Below are 13,050 nucleotides of genomic sequence, written 5' to 3'. Positions count from 1 at the left end.
TTTCAAGTCAGACACGATTTCACCTTCTACTGCAGTACTGCTTATGCACACAAGAGAGCGGCAGAGCACTATTGTAGCTTAAATGCTGTCTGACTGGGGATAAATGGTGTGTTTTAAGTCTGGTTTCTAGGACGGAAATTTGATTACCGTCGGTTATTACATACAAGTAATTTATGATACATAATAATAAACATTGCAAGCGAAAAAAAAAAAGAGTGCTGCACAAGGCAAGAATCATAAATAAAATAGGAATTTTCAAGAAAAGAAAAAAATGCATGGAAAATAGGTAGATATTTTCTTTTACATTAAAAGAGCTGTGCAATGGTTAAACAAGCTGAATTGCATCTCATATTTCTCCTCTGTGTTGCAGAAGTTCACCTCTTCTGGAACAGTAACTCTGAGATTCTGAGATAACCATTTGTTACCGCCACGTGTCGCTGTTGGCCTGTGTGTCTCCCACATCTCCCTCCACCGAAAATGCTCCTCCATCCCATCGTGGTCGTGACTGGACTGCTGATGAGTAGTTGACATTTCAGAGCTCCCCTTGAGATGCATGATGTATACAGTATAGCCTCAAACACCCTGATCAAATCAATGTTGGCAGTTTAGACTGTTGAATGTCGAATGAATCCCTGCAAATACATTTAAGATACACTTCAAGTAGTACAAAAGAAAGAAAAAGAAAAGATAAGAAAAAAAGACAGAAAAAAGAAAAAAACATGTTAATTAAGCTGAATGGAAAATAAAATTTAGTTGCAGTGCTAAAATGTATGCTTTCTTTCACACGTCAAGTTCACTGAAGAGATAGAATAGAAACGCTGTACTCCATGCTGCTAGCCTTCAAAATAAAAGCACCGCTCTTAGTCACGAACCCACCTCGCTCGGGTTTGCTAAATATAGATTACTTTGAAAGTCATAACCGGAAGCGCTGCTTTTGCTCCAGCCCAGTTTGACACAGACATCTCCTGCACCCCGCGCTCTGTCTGCGCGTGTGGACCGACGGTGTGTGTGTGAAGCGTGTATGTGCGCGCGTGTGTCTGTGTCTGTGTCTGTGTGTATGTGTGTGTGTGTAAACACAGCTCGGTCGGCTCATGTAAGGAGCGAGGGCCAGGTCTGACTGCAGCACAAACTACCAGCTTGAATAGCGCTCGGTGGCCGCTCAGATGAGGAGATGGCAGCCGAATCGACCCGGAGATTCACCAAGAACCTGCTGAAACCGGGGAGCGCGGCGGAGATACGGCAGACGGCGTGCAACGCAGTCAGACACTCCGCAGTGACGGTGAGTGGACCCGTATGAATCGTAAAAACATGGTGGTAGTGGAAAAAAAAAAAAAAGAAAGAAAGAATACGCATCACCACCTGTGGGCCCAAAGCTTTTCACCGCTGGTCGCTTTGAGCGGCGCGGCCCCTAAAAGCTTTGCATCTGGAAGTGAATTAGATTTGGTATCATCTGTTCCAGAGGACGCACCGCACCACTGCACCGCAGCTCTTGCGGACCTGACATTGGCATTCATGTTGCATCTTTCTTTGCAGGGGATGAGCACGGTGCAGCAGGGCTGTTCAGCCTCTGTCTATTGATCCTGCGGGGGGAACAATTCAATACGTTTAAACGGATAGAGCTCAGAAGGTGCAGGGATCGCCACATTTCTTTGCCACTATTGGAAAGATTGGCCGGTATTGGCTGGTAACGTGGCTATAAAGTCGCAGAGCCTATCATATCCCCTTGTGGGTTGGAGTTTATTTCACCGTGGCTGGCTGAAGTGAATGAAATGCAGCACATAGCGGCTTGGTAGTGGGATAGTGGGATGCGGCATGGCACAGGCAGCGGTTTACATCTGCCCAGCGGTGCACAGAGACACCAGGGAAGATGGAGGGAGGAGCAGGGAGGGCGATGAATTCGACCACTGGGCTCCATTTACGACTAATTCTATCATCAGGCTGTTACATCGCGAATTGTGCGTAATGCATGCTCCAGTGGGTGTGTCACGCCTTATAATGAAAGGCTCTGATTGACACACAGGATAGTGGGAGGAGGGGTAATCCAGGAAAAAACAGCCTCACTCGAGCATGTATGCGCGCAGACACACGCAAGGAGAAGGATTTGTGTTTTGATGATGTCCTTTTGATTTATGGCAGAGGACAAATCCTCTACCTTACGTTTTGCGTGTGTGTGTCTGTGTGTGTGTTTCTCTCTCTCTCTCCCTCTCTCTCTCTCTCTCTCTCTCTCTCTCTCTGTCTGCCCATTCTGTAGAGATTAGCATAGAGAAAGGTCACTCCACTCCAGTCTCTTTGCTGCTACTCCACATCCTCTTCACTCTGGTGTTAGTGTGTCAGTGGGACACATGCAGAACAGAGCGCAGTGAGAATTGATTGGAATAAAGAGGGAAAATGTGATATTTGTCAAATGGGGTGTGTGTGGCAGAAGACAGGATTAAAATGGAAGAGAATCGAATGGACTCACAACGAATGAAAGCCTGCTATTACAATGTGTTTTTCACTGGGAAGTAGACATGTTCTGTGAGCATCCAGATGTTCAGCTTGGTCAGCCGAATAGAGCAGAATATGACAGACAAGCATGAGCCTTAAGAGGAAAGGCTCACTGACAGTATGCATTTGTCATGTCCCCAAATGGAGTACAACAGAATAGTGTTTATTGATCCCCTGACTGGATGTAGAAATTGACTGGTGGGTCACCTTGTGTTGGTATCATTTAGGACACTGATACACATGTTGCGGTGCAGTCACAGCACACTGAGCTTCACCGCCTCGCCTCAAAGCCCCGCAGCTGAATTCACTGAGTGTGTGGTTTTTCAAGCAAACACAATACAGACAAGTTTTAAATAAAAGGAGATGTAGATAGATGGGGAGAGAAAGTGATAGCATGTATCACCGTGCTTTAGAGTATCAAATATAAACAGTAATGCTAATTAAGGCAAACAGTCGTTAAAGCCCCCATTATTTTGGGGGATACAGGGATAAATACATGCTGAATGAGGGGTGGACAATATGCATAAAACCCATTTAATATTCAGAATGTACACTACTTCAGTACATTTACTCAAGTACTTTGGTACAATTTTGAGGTACCTGCACTTTGCTTGAGTATTTCCATGTTTATGCTACTTTGTAGTTATGCTCTACTGCATAAAATACTTTTGTACTTTTACTTAATTTGCATTTTTAGTGCAGGACTTTTACCTACAGAGTGTTTTTAGTGTTTCTAGTTTTCCTTAAGTAAAAGATCAGAATACTTTTTCCACCACTGAATGTAAATATATATCATGATACAATACATTTTCTGGCTAAATCATGTGAGAAGTTGTTAGTGGATAAAAAAAAAAAAAACAGGCACATCTGCTATAATCCACTGAATTAAATACCTGACAAGTCAAAGTATCATATCAGTGCAGAAATCATATAAAAAAGTCAATGATCTCTTATTTGATACATGACATTGCTCACAATACAATAATACAGCTGAATACACCCTGAGCTATTAAAAGTATAAACATGAAATGGTTCAGCATCTCAGATGGTTGAGAAAGGTCGAAAGGTCTCACGCATATGTTGTCATATCTCACATTCTTATGCAGAATTGGCCAGATAACCTAACCATTTCACAAAAGTTGGTTTGTTTAACAGTCAGAGCTGATATGGAAACCATGTCCGATACTTTAATCTGCATCAGTGTGTGCAAATACACCTGCTGCTTTGTCTCTGACATCCTCCAGTGTGAGGTACGGACTCAATTCTTCCCTACATCTTAAACACATCTCTGAAGATGAAAAGCCATAGATAATTACTGGGAGTCATTCTATATACAGATATAGGATGCAGGAACATGGGGAGGAAGGGGGGGGGAGCGGGATAGAAGAGTAAGCATGTGTGTAAATGTGTAGGTGTAACGCTTGTTTGCACACGCTTGGGCTAAGTGGGTGTGTAAATGTCCATAGGCGTTTTGTGCATGTGTGTGGGTGTTTTTGTGAGTGTGTTAATGCATGGCCTTTTGTTGGCGAAAGAAACCAGGTCAGCAGAATCAGCCCCTATGGCATAACATTCATCGAAGCGTGAGCCTCTTTTTCTCTCCCACTGACCCCCACTCTCTTTTCATAGCGGCCATTTTTTCCCCTCATTCACTTAACGCCACCCCCTCCCCTGACTTAACTCCCCATCCCTCCATGCCTTCACTCATTCAGATTCGTCTATATTTTAGTTCGGACACTGTTTTCCTCTGTGTTTCTGACTGCCCCACTGCTCTGCGTGGGTCCCCGGTCAGGTTAGATCAGTTTCTGAAGCGTGTGTGAATGCGTGTGTGTTCCTGTGTGTGTGCAGCATACGTGATACCTGGTAAATCCCTCTGGTGTATGCTGTATTTTCCTCTGATGAGCTGCTCTGTGAAAGCAATCAGTGCTGTCTGACTACTTCACTGTTTCTCATACTGGTCGGCCCACCCGTCCTCAAATATGCAGGGAGCATGGAAGGGTACATAGATACAAGAATGAAGGATGTAATAGTGGTTGAGGTTTTTTTTAAGTATGGTTTGCTGCTTCAGTGACCATGGGATCTTTTCCATCACATCTTCTCTGGCCTGTCTGGCTTTGGAGCTGCTATACGCCAAATAACAATGAAATTAAACATAAAAACAGACATATGTAAGATATGTTCGATGTAAAAGATTGTGATGCAGGTTTTGTATCAAACACAGCTGAAGGTCAGTCATATAAATCACCTAAACATCAACATTAAAAGCGTTTTAGATACTGGCATCAGGGTGGGTGTGTTTGTTATGACTCTCAGTAAGAGTGAGCAGCATAGCCGTGCAGACACAAGTGTCATTCTTGTTGTGACTCTGGCTGCCTGCTGGGATGAACCACATGTCAGGAGGATGCCAGCCACACTAACCACACAGCCAGACCTTCAGGCCAACATGCCTGCCCCGGCATCCCACTGCAGCTCAGAGTTTATTTGCCCAGGAGCACGGGGTCGCTGGTATGCAGTCACCAGCGCTCGCTGCTTATGGCCATATGTACGCCCATGCATTTTTCCACATGGTATCCTTATGTTTGGTGTGATATGGCCGTGGTCCTGACTTTCCTTTGGCTCCAGATTATGCCACGCCTTGCCTTGGCATCCTCCGTGCCCTTATGGTGCAAGCTTCATGCCTGATCACATATTGACTATTTCTGGTGCCCACTCCCAGTCTCCAGGCATTTACCGTGAATTTTCCATTTTGTTACAAACCAGCGTCTGTCGTCCAGTCACAGAGATGGCTCTGTAATCGTATCATGTGAAGGTGTCTGGTGTACATAAACCTTATTAACTCATTGCTGCTGCTGACCATTTTCCAAAAGAGAGCATGAATATATCTCACTGTTGCAGGCTAATGTCAATTATTTGAATAATAATAATTGACCAACAGTTCAAAATCCCAAGATATTACATGTACAACAATATGAAAAATAATTTTACAGTGATTAAATTGTAAGCAAGGTCTCTTCTGTGTTGTATAGTGTAGTGCTTTGGAAAGTGGTTGACAGTGATGTTAAATGCATGTGAGTTGTAGTTAATGCAAAAAAAACCTTTGCCATGGTGGTCCTTTACCAGTGCGGTTCACCCTTACACTCATGTGCATGCTCCAGCTCTCCTAAACTAATCGCATGAGAGCAGTATGTGTTCTTTGGCCTTCACACTAAAATGTGAACACACACACACACACACACACACACACACACACACACACACACACACACACACACACACACACACTCACGCTGTAACATGTAGAAAGAGGGTCACACTTTGGTTAAAGTTCAAGTGCTTTTCCTTCCTGTTCTTTTGTGCGATATGCCCCAAAGCTTGCACTGGATGTTCTCAAATATTGATAAAGGTGTTCATATTTCATTGACCTGCCCTGAGCTTGTCTTTTTTGTTTTTCACTCCCTCTCAGGATTTATACCGTCTTACCTAACTCATCTCACTTTACACTCTGGAAGAAAAGAAGGAAGATATTTCAGATGTCTGTGTCTTTCCTCTCTCCTCCTCTCCTCTCTCTGGAAATTGAACCCTTTTTGTCTTGTCACATTAGATTAGTTTAATTTTCTCTGCTTTCTGTGAAACTGCATGTATGCCAGCCTGTATGTCTGTCTTCTGGGCTTTTACTAGTCATGTTCTGCATGCGTGTGTCTGCTCTTTTTCTAGTAAAATACCACTACTGGGCATGTCTGTCTGTCTGGAGCTGAAATGTGTGTCAGACAGCGTGGAGCAGTCATTTGTTGGTGGGGGGGCACATCTACCCAGCACGACCCAGTGATGTGCTGCGGGTGTGTGTGGTCGTTGGACGACGTGCTGTCAGTCTGGCTCTCTGCTCTCCCCTCATGACACATCATGTCAACCGCCTGGGATGCATTGTGCATGACTGCTGACCTGCGCATTTGTCCACATGCACAGCTGCCTAGTGTGTGTGTGTGTGTGTCTCTGTGTGGCACTTGTGGTTCTGCAAAACCAACCGTTTGAGCTGCGTAAAAAAATCTTGTAGCGTGCATGCATGGGTTTGTAGCTGCACTTCACCAGTGTCAGCGTGGGTTTTATCTCGATTTGACCGCAGTGGGCTGCTCTGTTCCAAGAAGAGAGTTGTCAGTGTCACTTCAGTCGCTGGCAGCGCGCAACACCAGCTAATACGCCCGTCTCATGCGACTTAGTCTGACTGATAATGCTGAAAATCAATTGTCCCAGAGGAGAGAAACCGGTAAGATTACCAGTAATTAGCCTACTCTCCCACAGCCATGCCTCTGTTACCACGGCAACAGAGGAAGGTCAATTGGGATGGAATTCTAACAGGAAGCACTCCTATCGCTCCTCGCATATCTCTACTTTTCCCCCTTCTAGTATGTCTTATTTCATCTCATCCATCGCTCTTCTCTTCCCACGCTCCCAAGTATTTTGTAAATTCAATCCTATATTTTCATTTTATTTATCTATCCTGCGTCGGTCATGTGCAGTTATTGCTTGCACAATGACAGGCCTGAACAGTAGACCCGGCTTCTAGTCGCTGAAGGAGAGCTGCACTGATCCAGACATTTCTGTCACATGCCTCTGATTACATCAAGGCAAGGTATGACAGGGACCGCAGTGGAGCTGGAGCCAGAATCAGGTTTATAATTGGGTCAGACATCACCAGTCTTATCATTTTAGAGAGCTAGACCATAAAGAGGGGAAAACCATGAAGAGAATGGGGGAGGAAGGGTGAGAAGAGGAAGAGAGAGGCTCAGTAGATCTCTGTCTCACCTCCCAGAGGAGCCCACACTGAGGCTCTACTGCAGATAACTTGTCCTCTTATAAACACTCTGTCCTGTGTTTGTGTGTTTAGCAAGCTATTGTCCAGCTGTAATGCAATGTTCATGTTTTTACATGCAGTGTTTGCACACGTCAGGGGTTTCTCATTAGCTTTAGCGGCCTCATGTTTGAGCGTGCATGCAGTTGTTAGTGACTTTGTGCTAGATTCACAAGTTTGCACGCTAGCAGCATTTCTGGTCCCCGTGGACGTTCGTGTAAGTGTTCCAGCTCTCGAAGAAATTTGATTTCTCAACACTCAGGGACAAATACTGCGCTGTTGTCTTTATATCCATGGAGTCGGACATGAAGCTGCTTCACAAATCAACAGAGGCAAAGTTTCTTTGCCTGCCAGCGAAGTCACTCTCTTACATAAGTTGGGGTTTTGGAAATCATACCACAGTCTGATTGTATAACCATATAAATAAGACTGTGAAAGAAAAGAGACTCTCCCAGCAAGAACAATCAAGAAAGGAGCTTTTGGCTTATAACATTGCAATGGCACTATTAAATTTTACAGGATGATTATCGGGGTTTATTGTGGAGTTGGGACGACTTGCCTAGAATAAAGACCAGCTCTGCACATGTTATAAAACATGAAATTAAATAACTTTTGTGAAAGACTGTTTCACGTCACTCACTATCACAGAGGCACCTCACATTGTGTTTCCCCTCAACACCCCGGTTTGCTTGTATGTCGTATCGTATGGGCTGCTCTGTATGAGTCAAACCGGGCTGTGAAAAGTGTCTCAGGTTGTGTTTGTGCACGCTTTCACAATGTGAGACAGGATGTCGTATCTTGCTCTGTCACACACACCCACCACACATTTTGTATCTCTCTGAACAACTCAGCATGCAGCTTTTCTGAGAAGCCGTGCTGTGCAGTTCTTCATGGCGCCTTTGTCATGCGATGCAACCTAAATGTGTGTTCATATCACTAGAGAGATTTCATCAGCGGGGTGACACTTACTTTTTCTCTTCCTCCTCTCAAACCTCCCCTCGCCCCACCTCCCCCTCCGTTCTTCCTCCCTCCACTTTCGCTTACCGCTCCCTTTTACATTTTCACTTCTTACCTTCAGCCCCCCCCCTGCTCTGCTCCCTGTCTGTCTGTCTTCTCGCTTTGCCTTTTCCATCTCTACATGAATTCCCTAATTGCCTACACTTCCTCTCTGCTCCTTCTTGCGTTCTCAAAATCAACTGGATTTACATTCACCCTGCTCTCCACTTCTCACTCCTTGTTATTTTGAGTGAATGCTTCTAGTGTCACCGGTGTGTGTGTGTGTGTGTGTGTGTGTGTGTGTGTGTGTGTGTGTGTGTGTGTGTGTACGCATGCAGACAAGAGAATGGAGAGAGGGATTAGAGGAGATGAATAGCTCTTTGACATTTTGTTATGACTGAGCTGCAGACAACTCAGCCATGTTTGCCTGATAACAGTAGGACCGTGCACTGCCAGGCCTTGGTGTGCGTCGGTCCCCATCTTCTCAATGACTCATTCAGAAAGGACAGAGAAATAAAAGCAAAGAGCAGAGAACACAGCAGAAAAATGAATCTGAGACTGTCACTGTCACTAGTGACGCTGTCTCTGGCTGAATTCCCCCACTGTTTGAACTCTGCGTGATGCTGCACAGTGATCTCAGTGGTGTGTGAGCACAGGAAATTCACCCCCCCCCCCCCCCATGAAATACATGTAACTTTGCACTGTCAGACAGCCAATTGTTGAATCGTATAAGAAGGCACAAAGTCTGTTTAGTCTAGGTAGGAAAACTGGATCGAGAGAAAGTATGTGTCTGTGTGTCAGTGTTCGCGAGAGGTCACATGAGAGGAGGAGAGAGAGGTCCCCGGGGCTCCATGCATTGTGCCAATGTACGTTTACAATAGGCTCTTTGGAGAGGCTTCACAGCCAGTGAACTGCTCCATTCAGACTGAGCTGACCGGGCTTTGCCTTGCTGGAGCTTAACTTTTATCCTCTCTCTCGCTCTCTTTCTCTGAAGCTCTCCGTCGAGCCTCGCCATCCTGCCCCGTACCTTAATAGACAGACGCCATGTCCACTCGTCCGTCCAGGCTCTTTCCATGGCCCCCAGGGCGGGGGTGAGGGAGGGTTGGGGGGGAGTCCACTTCACATACTGGACTAAGAATAGTTCTCCGCCAGTGAATTGCAGTGTTGTGTCTCTCCCTCTCTCTGCATTCCGGAGTAGGAGGCCTGAATATGCTACTGCCATTACCGTCCGACCTCCATGCCCTGCTGCCCTCGCCTGTTGTATACACACACACACACACACACACACACAGAGTCATACACACTGTGTGGCAGTTATACGTGATGTGGACTTTCCCTCATTAACACTGGCTGGACAGGGTGAGCCAGAGAGAGCGCAGGATTGATATAATCTGGCAACAAATTGGCCGGATGTAAAGAAAATGTGTCAGCCATTTGTCCTCAAAGTCAATAAATCTTAAAACTTAAGATCCGTGCTTTTGTTACATGGTCGAATCCTCTAAGATCTTTTAGTGCCTCTCTGCTCCGCCTGTCTGACTGTTCCCCGCCAGCTTTGATCAGCCCGGCTGACCCCCCAATAATCCTGTCTGACCGAGTCTGTCCTCTCTGCCCTGGTGTCAGAAAGTAAAAAAGAAAGAGACAGAAACAAGCAGCCATTATTAAAATTTCACCACCAGTTACCCACATCCCTTCACATATACACACAGAGAGATAAAGGCACACACATTATTATGTCTGCAGAGCCTGATAGAAATAGAACAGATAGTTTTCACTTATAGATAATGTGTTGTCTTAAGTAGCACCGCACAAGAGGACATAGCTGGCATAACTGGTCAGAGCACAAGATAACTGTCTGAAAAAAGCCTATAGTTTGAAGATATGGCTTCCATTAATATTCTCATTGGGTGAAATTTTGGATCAAAATAAATATTCTTCACTGGTGGCTTTCTGGCACATTATCCTTTTTTTCTACTTATCTAAGAACTGGACAGTAAACATTTTACTTAGATTTACTTTTTTTTTTTTATTAACTGTGGCTGAAAAACATCCAACCAGAAGTTGCGGCAGCCGGTTAGCTTGGTTAGCTTGGCAGACATTTGTTACCTTTGGACACAGCCAGGCTAGCTATTTCACCCTGTTTCTTAATGCTAGCTAAACAAGCTAACCGGCTGCTGCAGCTTCATATTTAGCAGCACGTTGCAGTGTCTACCATCTCATCTAATTGTCAGCAAGAAAGTAAACAATCCCCCAGTATTTTCCAAAATGTTGAACAAATCCTTTAAAGATATTGGTTGAACTTCTTGTCAGCCATTTCCAGTCTTTACATTTAGTTAAACTAAGCTAAGCGAGGCTAAGCTTAGCGTACAGACCGGAGAGCGCCATCAAGGTTTTCGAGAAATTCTCGGCAATAAAGTTAATAAGTATATTTCCCAAACTGTTTTTAAAAGTGGATACCAGAACTTTATGCTGTTATTCTGTAATTAGACAAGACAAACTGAAGTCAGCGTGAGAATGGAAAGCCTACATGAGTTATGCTGATGTATTTATAGTTATCTAAGTATTCTTATCTCATTAATAGGACTCTTGAGGGTGTATGGTCAGTGTATGGTCACACATTTTTGTTCATGCAGTGGAGATAGATTTGATTCAAAGACACCAGTTCATTGCTATTCATGCTGACTGACACAAAGGTGTGCCTCTCCGACATGCATCCCACAGGAAACGTAGCGCCGAGCCAAAACGTTCCATAAGTGAAGGTAGTAAAGGTGAAGAAACAACACTCAGACCCATGACTGTCAGACACACTGTGGACGCTGATGTGAGAGGACGGACGTCTGTAGGAGTTCTGCTTTTCTTTTTCTGCTTTGGATTTAAAGCCTTTCTACGAGTCAGCGCTGGCTCGCTGCATGTCTGACTCTGTATCTTTCTGTGTGCGTACATCAATTTTGTGCGCCTTAAATGTCAGCCAGAGAGCTGAAAGGGGATCTGCAAAAGAAATAAGGGAGGAAAAAAAAAAAGCACCGAGGGGGAGACAGAGGAGGGATTTTTTTAGGGGGAGAAATTGGGGAGGGAATGGGGGGTAAGGAGGGAAAGGTAAGGGAGGATCATATGAAAAGGCATGAGGAAAAGTCCTCAGACCAGCTGCGTCCTCAGTCTAATCTGGGACCTCTGGGAGTTGTGCTGAGTGGGCGTCTGGTAGATAGTCAGCGCTGGTGTGGAGGTTACACAGAGGTTACATGTGGGCTTTGTGTAGGTGTCATATGTAGGCGTTATGACTGAATGATTTATTGCGAAGCAGGCATTCGACTGGGCTTTTTCTTCTCTGTGAGGGTGTAGATTGGGGGCTGGCATAAAGTCTTATAATTTATTTCTTACTCTGGCTGTAATGAGGCTGATGTGACTGTTCATAACCAAAGTAGCTTTTAACCATAGCATCCATCGTGCCGGTATGTGTTTCTGGCATGTCTGCTTAAAAGTAAATATTGGCTCGGGCCTGATTTAGGATGAATATGGCAGGTTCAGAGTAAGGACATATTTTTCAAGCTAGCAGAGTTACAGGAAGCAGAAATCATTAGGGATAATTGCTTAAGGAATAGTTACGGTTTCCGAGTGTCAGAGGCACAGACGTGCAGCGGAGGTAGAGGAGAGTTTGGGCTATTTCAGAGTTTGACTTGGCCCGCATGAAGGAGCCAGTGAACTGTCTTATTGGTCGGAGACTGTCTTACCTGGACAGGATGCAGGAGAGGCCTAACAGCTGTGTAACTGGCCCCGATACGATCACAGAGAAACAACGGAGACATGGCAGTGCTGAGAGAATAATCACGACCACCGTACTGGACTGGTGTTTATTATGTTGCTGCAGTTACTCGTTCCAGTATTATCAGGTTTTGATCAGCAGATTAATACTGGCATAGACCTCTTCCGTCTGCAGCGAGGTTCATTTTTCTGTTTCTAATCAATGTTCTCGCTCCTGGATGGAAAAAATTACAATTAAAGGAGCAGCTCTTTTGCTCCGCTTGCTGTTATTACCGTAAACTTGCCTTGAAGTTTGAACTGAAACTTTATCTGCGTTTCTCAGTAACGGTAACAACACATTTTAAAAGTACCACATGGACCAAAAACAGCTTTACTACCCCATGTGCACATGTATCGGTATAATCGCAAATATTTATTGCAGAGCACATAAGAGCTGGTGACCTCAGCCGTCAAGCAAAGACGGCTGAGGCCCGATGCGGGACAAGAGGAGGGGGGAGGGCAGGGAGTAGAAAACAGCAGGGAGATGTGGAGAGACGCCACGTGGGAGAATGAATTAATGAGACACCATCTCTGTGACAGTACAGTAGCTGTGTGTGTTTCTGCTGCTGCATGGCCGGTAAATGACACCAGCTTTTCACGTCTCACCGGTCAGATTTTTCCCTTATGAGGCATTTTTGTGAGTCAGAGAGTGAATGTTAAAACGAAACAGGCAGGTAGACAGGTATAAGTGGTAGTTTCATGCCATTAAGGCCAAGATAAAAGGACTGTTTCACAGAGTAGATCAAGGAACAGTAACGTCCTTGCAGGATCACAAAGTCCAGCTTGTTTCCCAAAGTGTTTTATAGTCGATGTGGGCCTCCTCCACTGATATCATAAAAACTGATCTACTTTTCCAAACTAAAACACAAAATGTTAGGGAAAAGCTCAGGGAGCAGAGGCTCTATTTTACACAGCAAATACCATACATT

At 44.8% G+C, this 13,050-nt stretch overlaps 1 protein-coding gene across 1 annotated transcript in view; it reads left to right on the top strand.

Annotated features, from left to right (window-relative positions):
* The first annotated feature begins 1,050 nt into the window (after positions 1–1,050).
* Positions 1,051–13,050, top strand: part of dock10 (dedicator of cytokinesis 10) — a 57,776-nt gene continuing 45,776 nt past the window's right edge. Inside the window, exon 1 of the mRNA XM_076734307.1 lies at positions 1,051–1,279. Coding sequence (XP_076590422.1) covers positions 1,172–1,279 — 108 coding nt within the window. The 5' untranslated portion in view covers positions 1,051–1,171. The remainder of the gene's footprint in view (positions 1,280–13,050) is intronic.

Source organism: Chaetodon auriga, chromosome 7, assembly GCF_051107435.1.
Source record: "Chaetodon auriga isolate fChaAug3 chromosome 7, fChaAug3.hap1, whole genome shotgun sequence".
NCBI classification, from domain to species: Eukaryota; Metazoa; Chordata; class Actinopteri; order Chaetodontiformes; family Chaetodontidae; genus Chaetodon; species Chaetodon auriga.
This window is presented reverse-complemented; position numbering and strand designations above follow the sequence as displayed.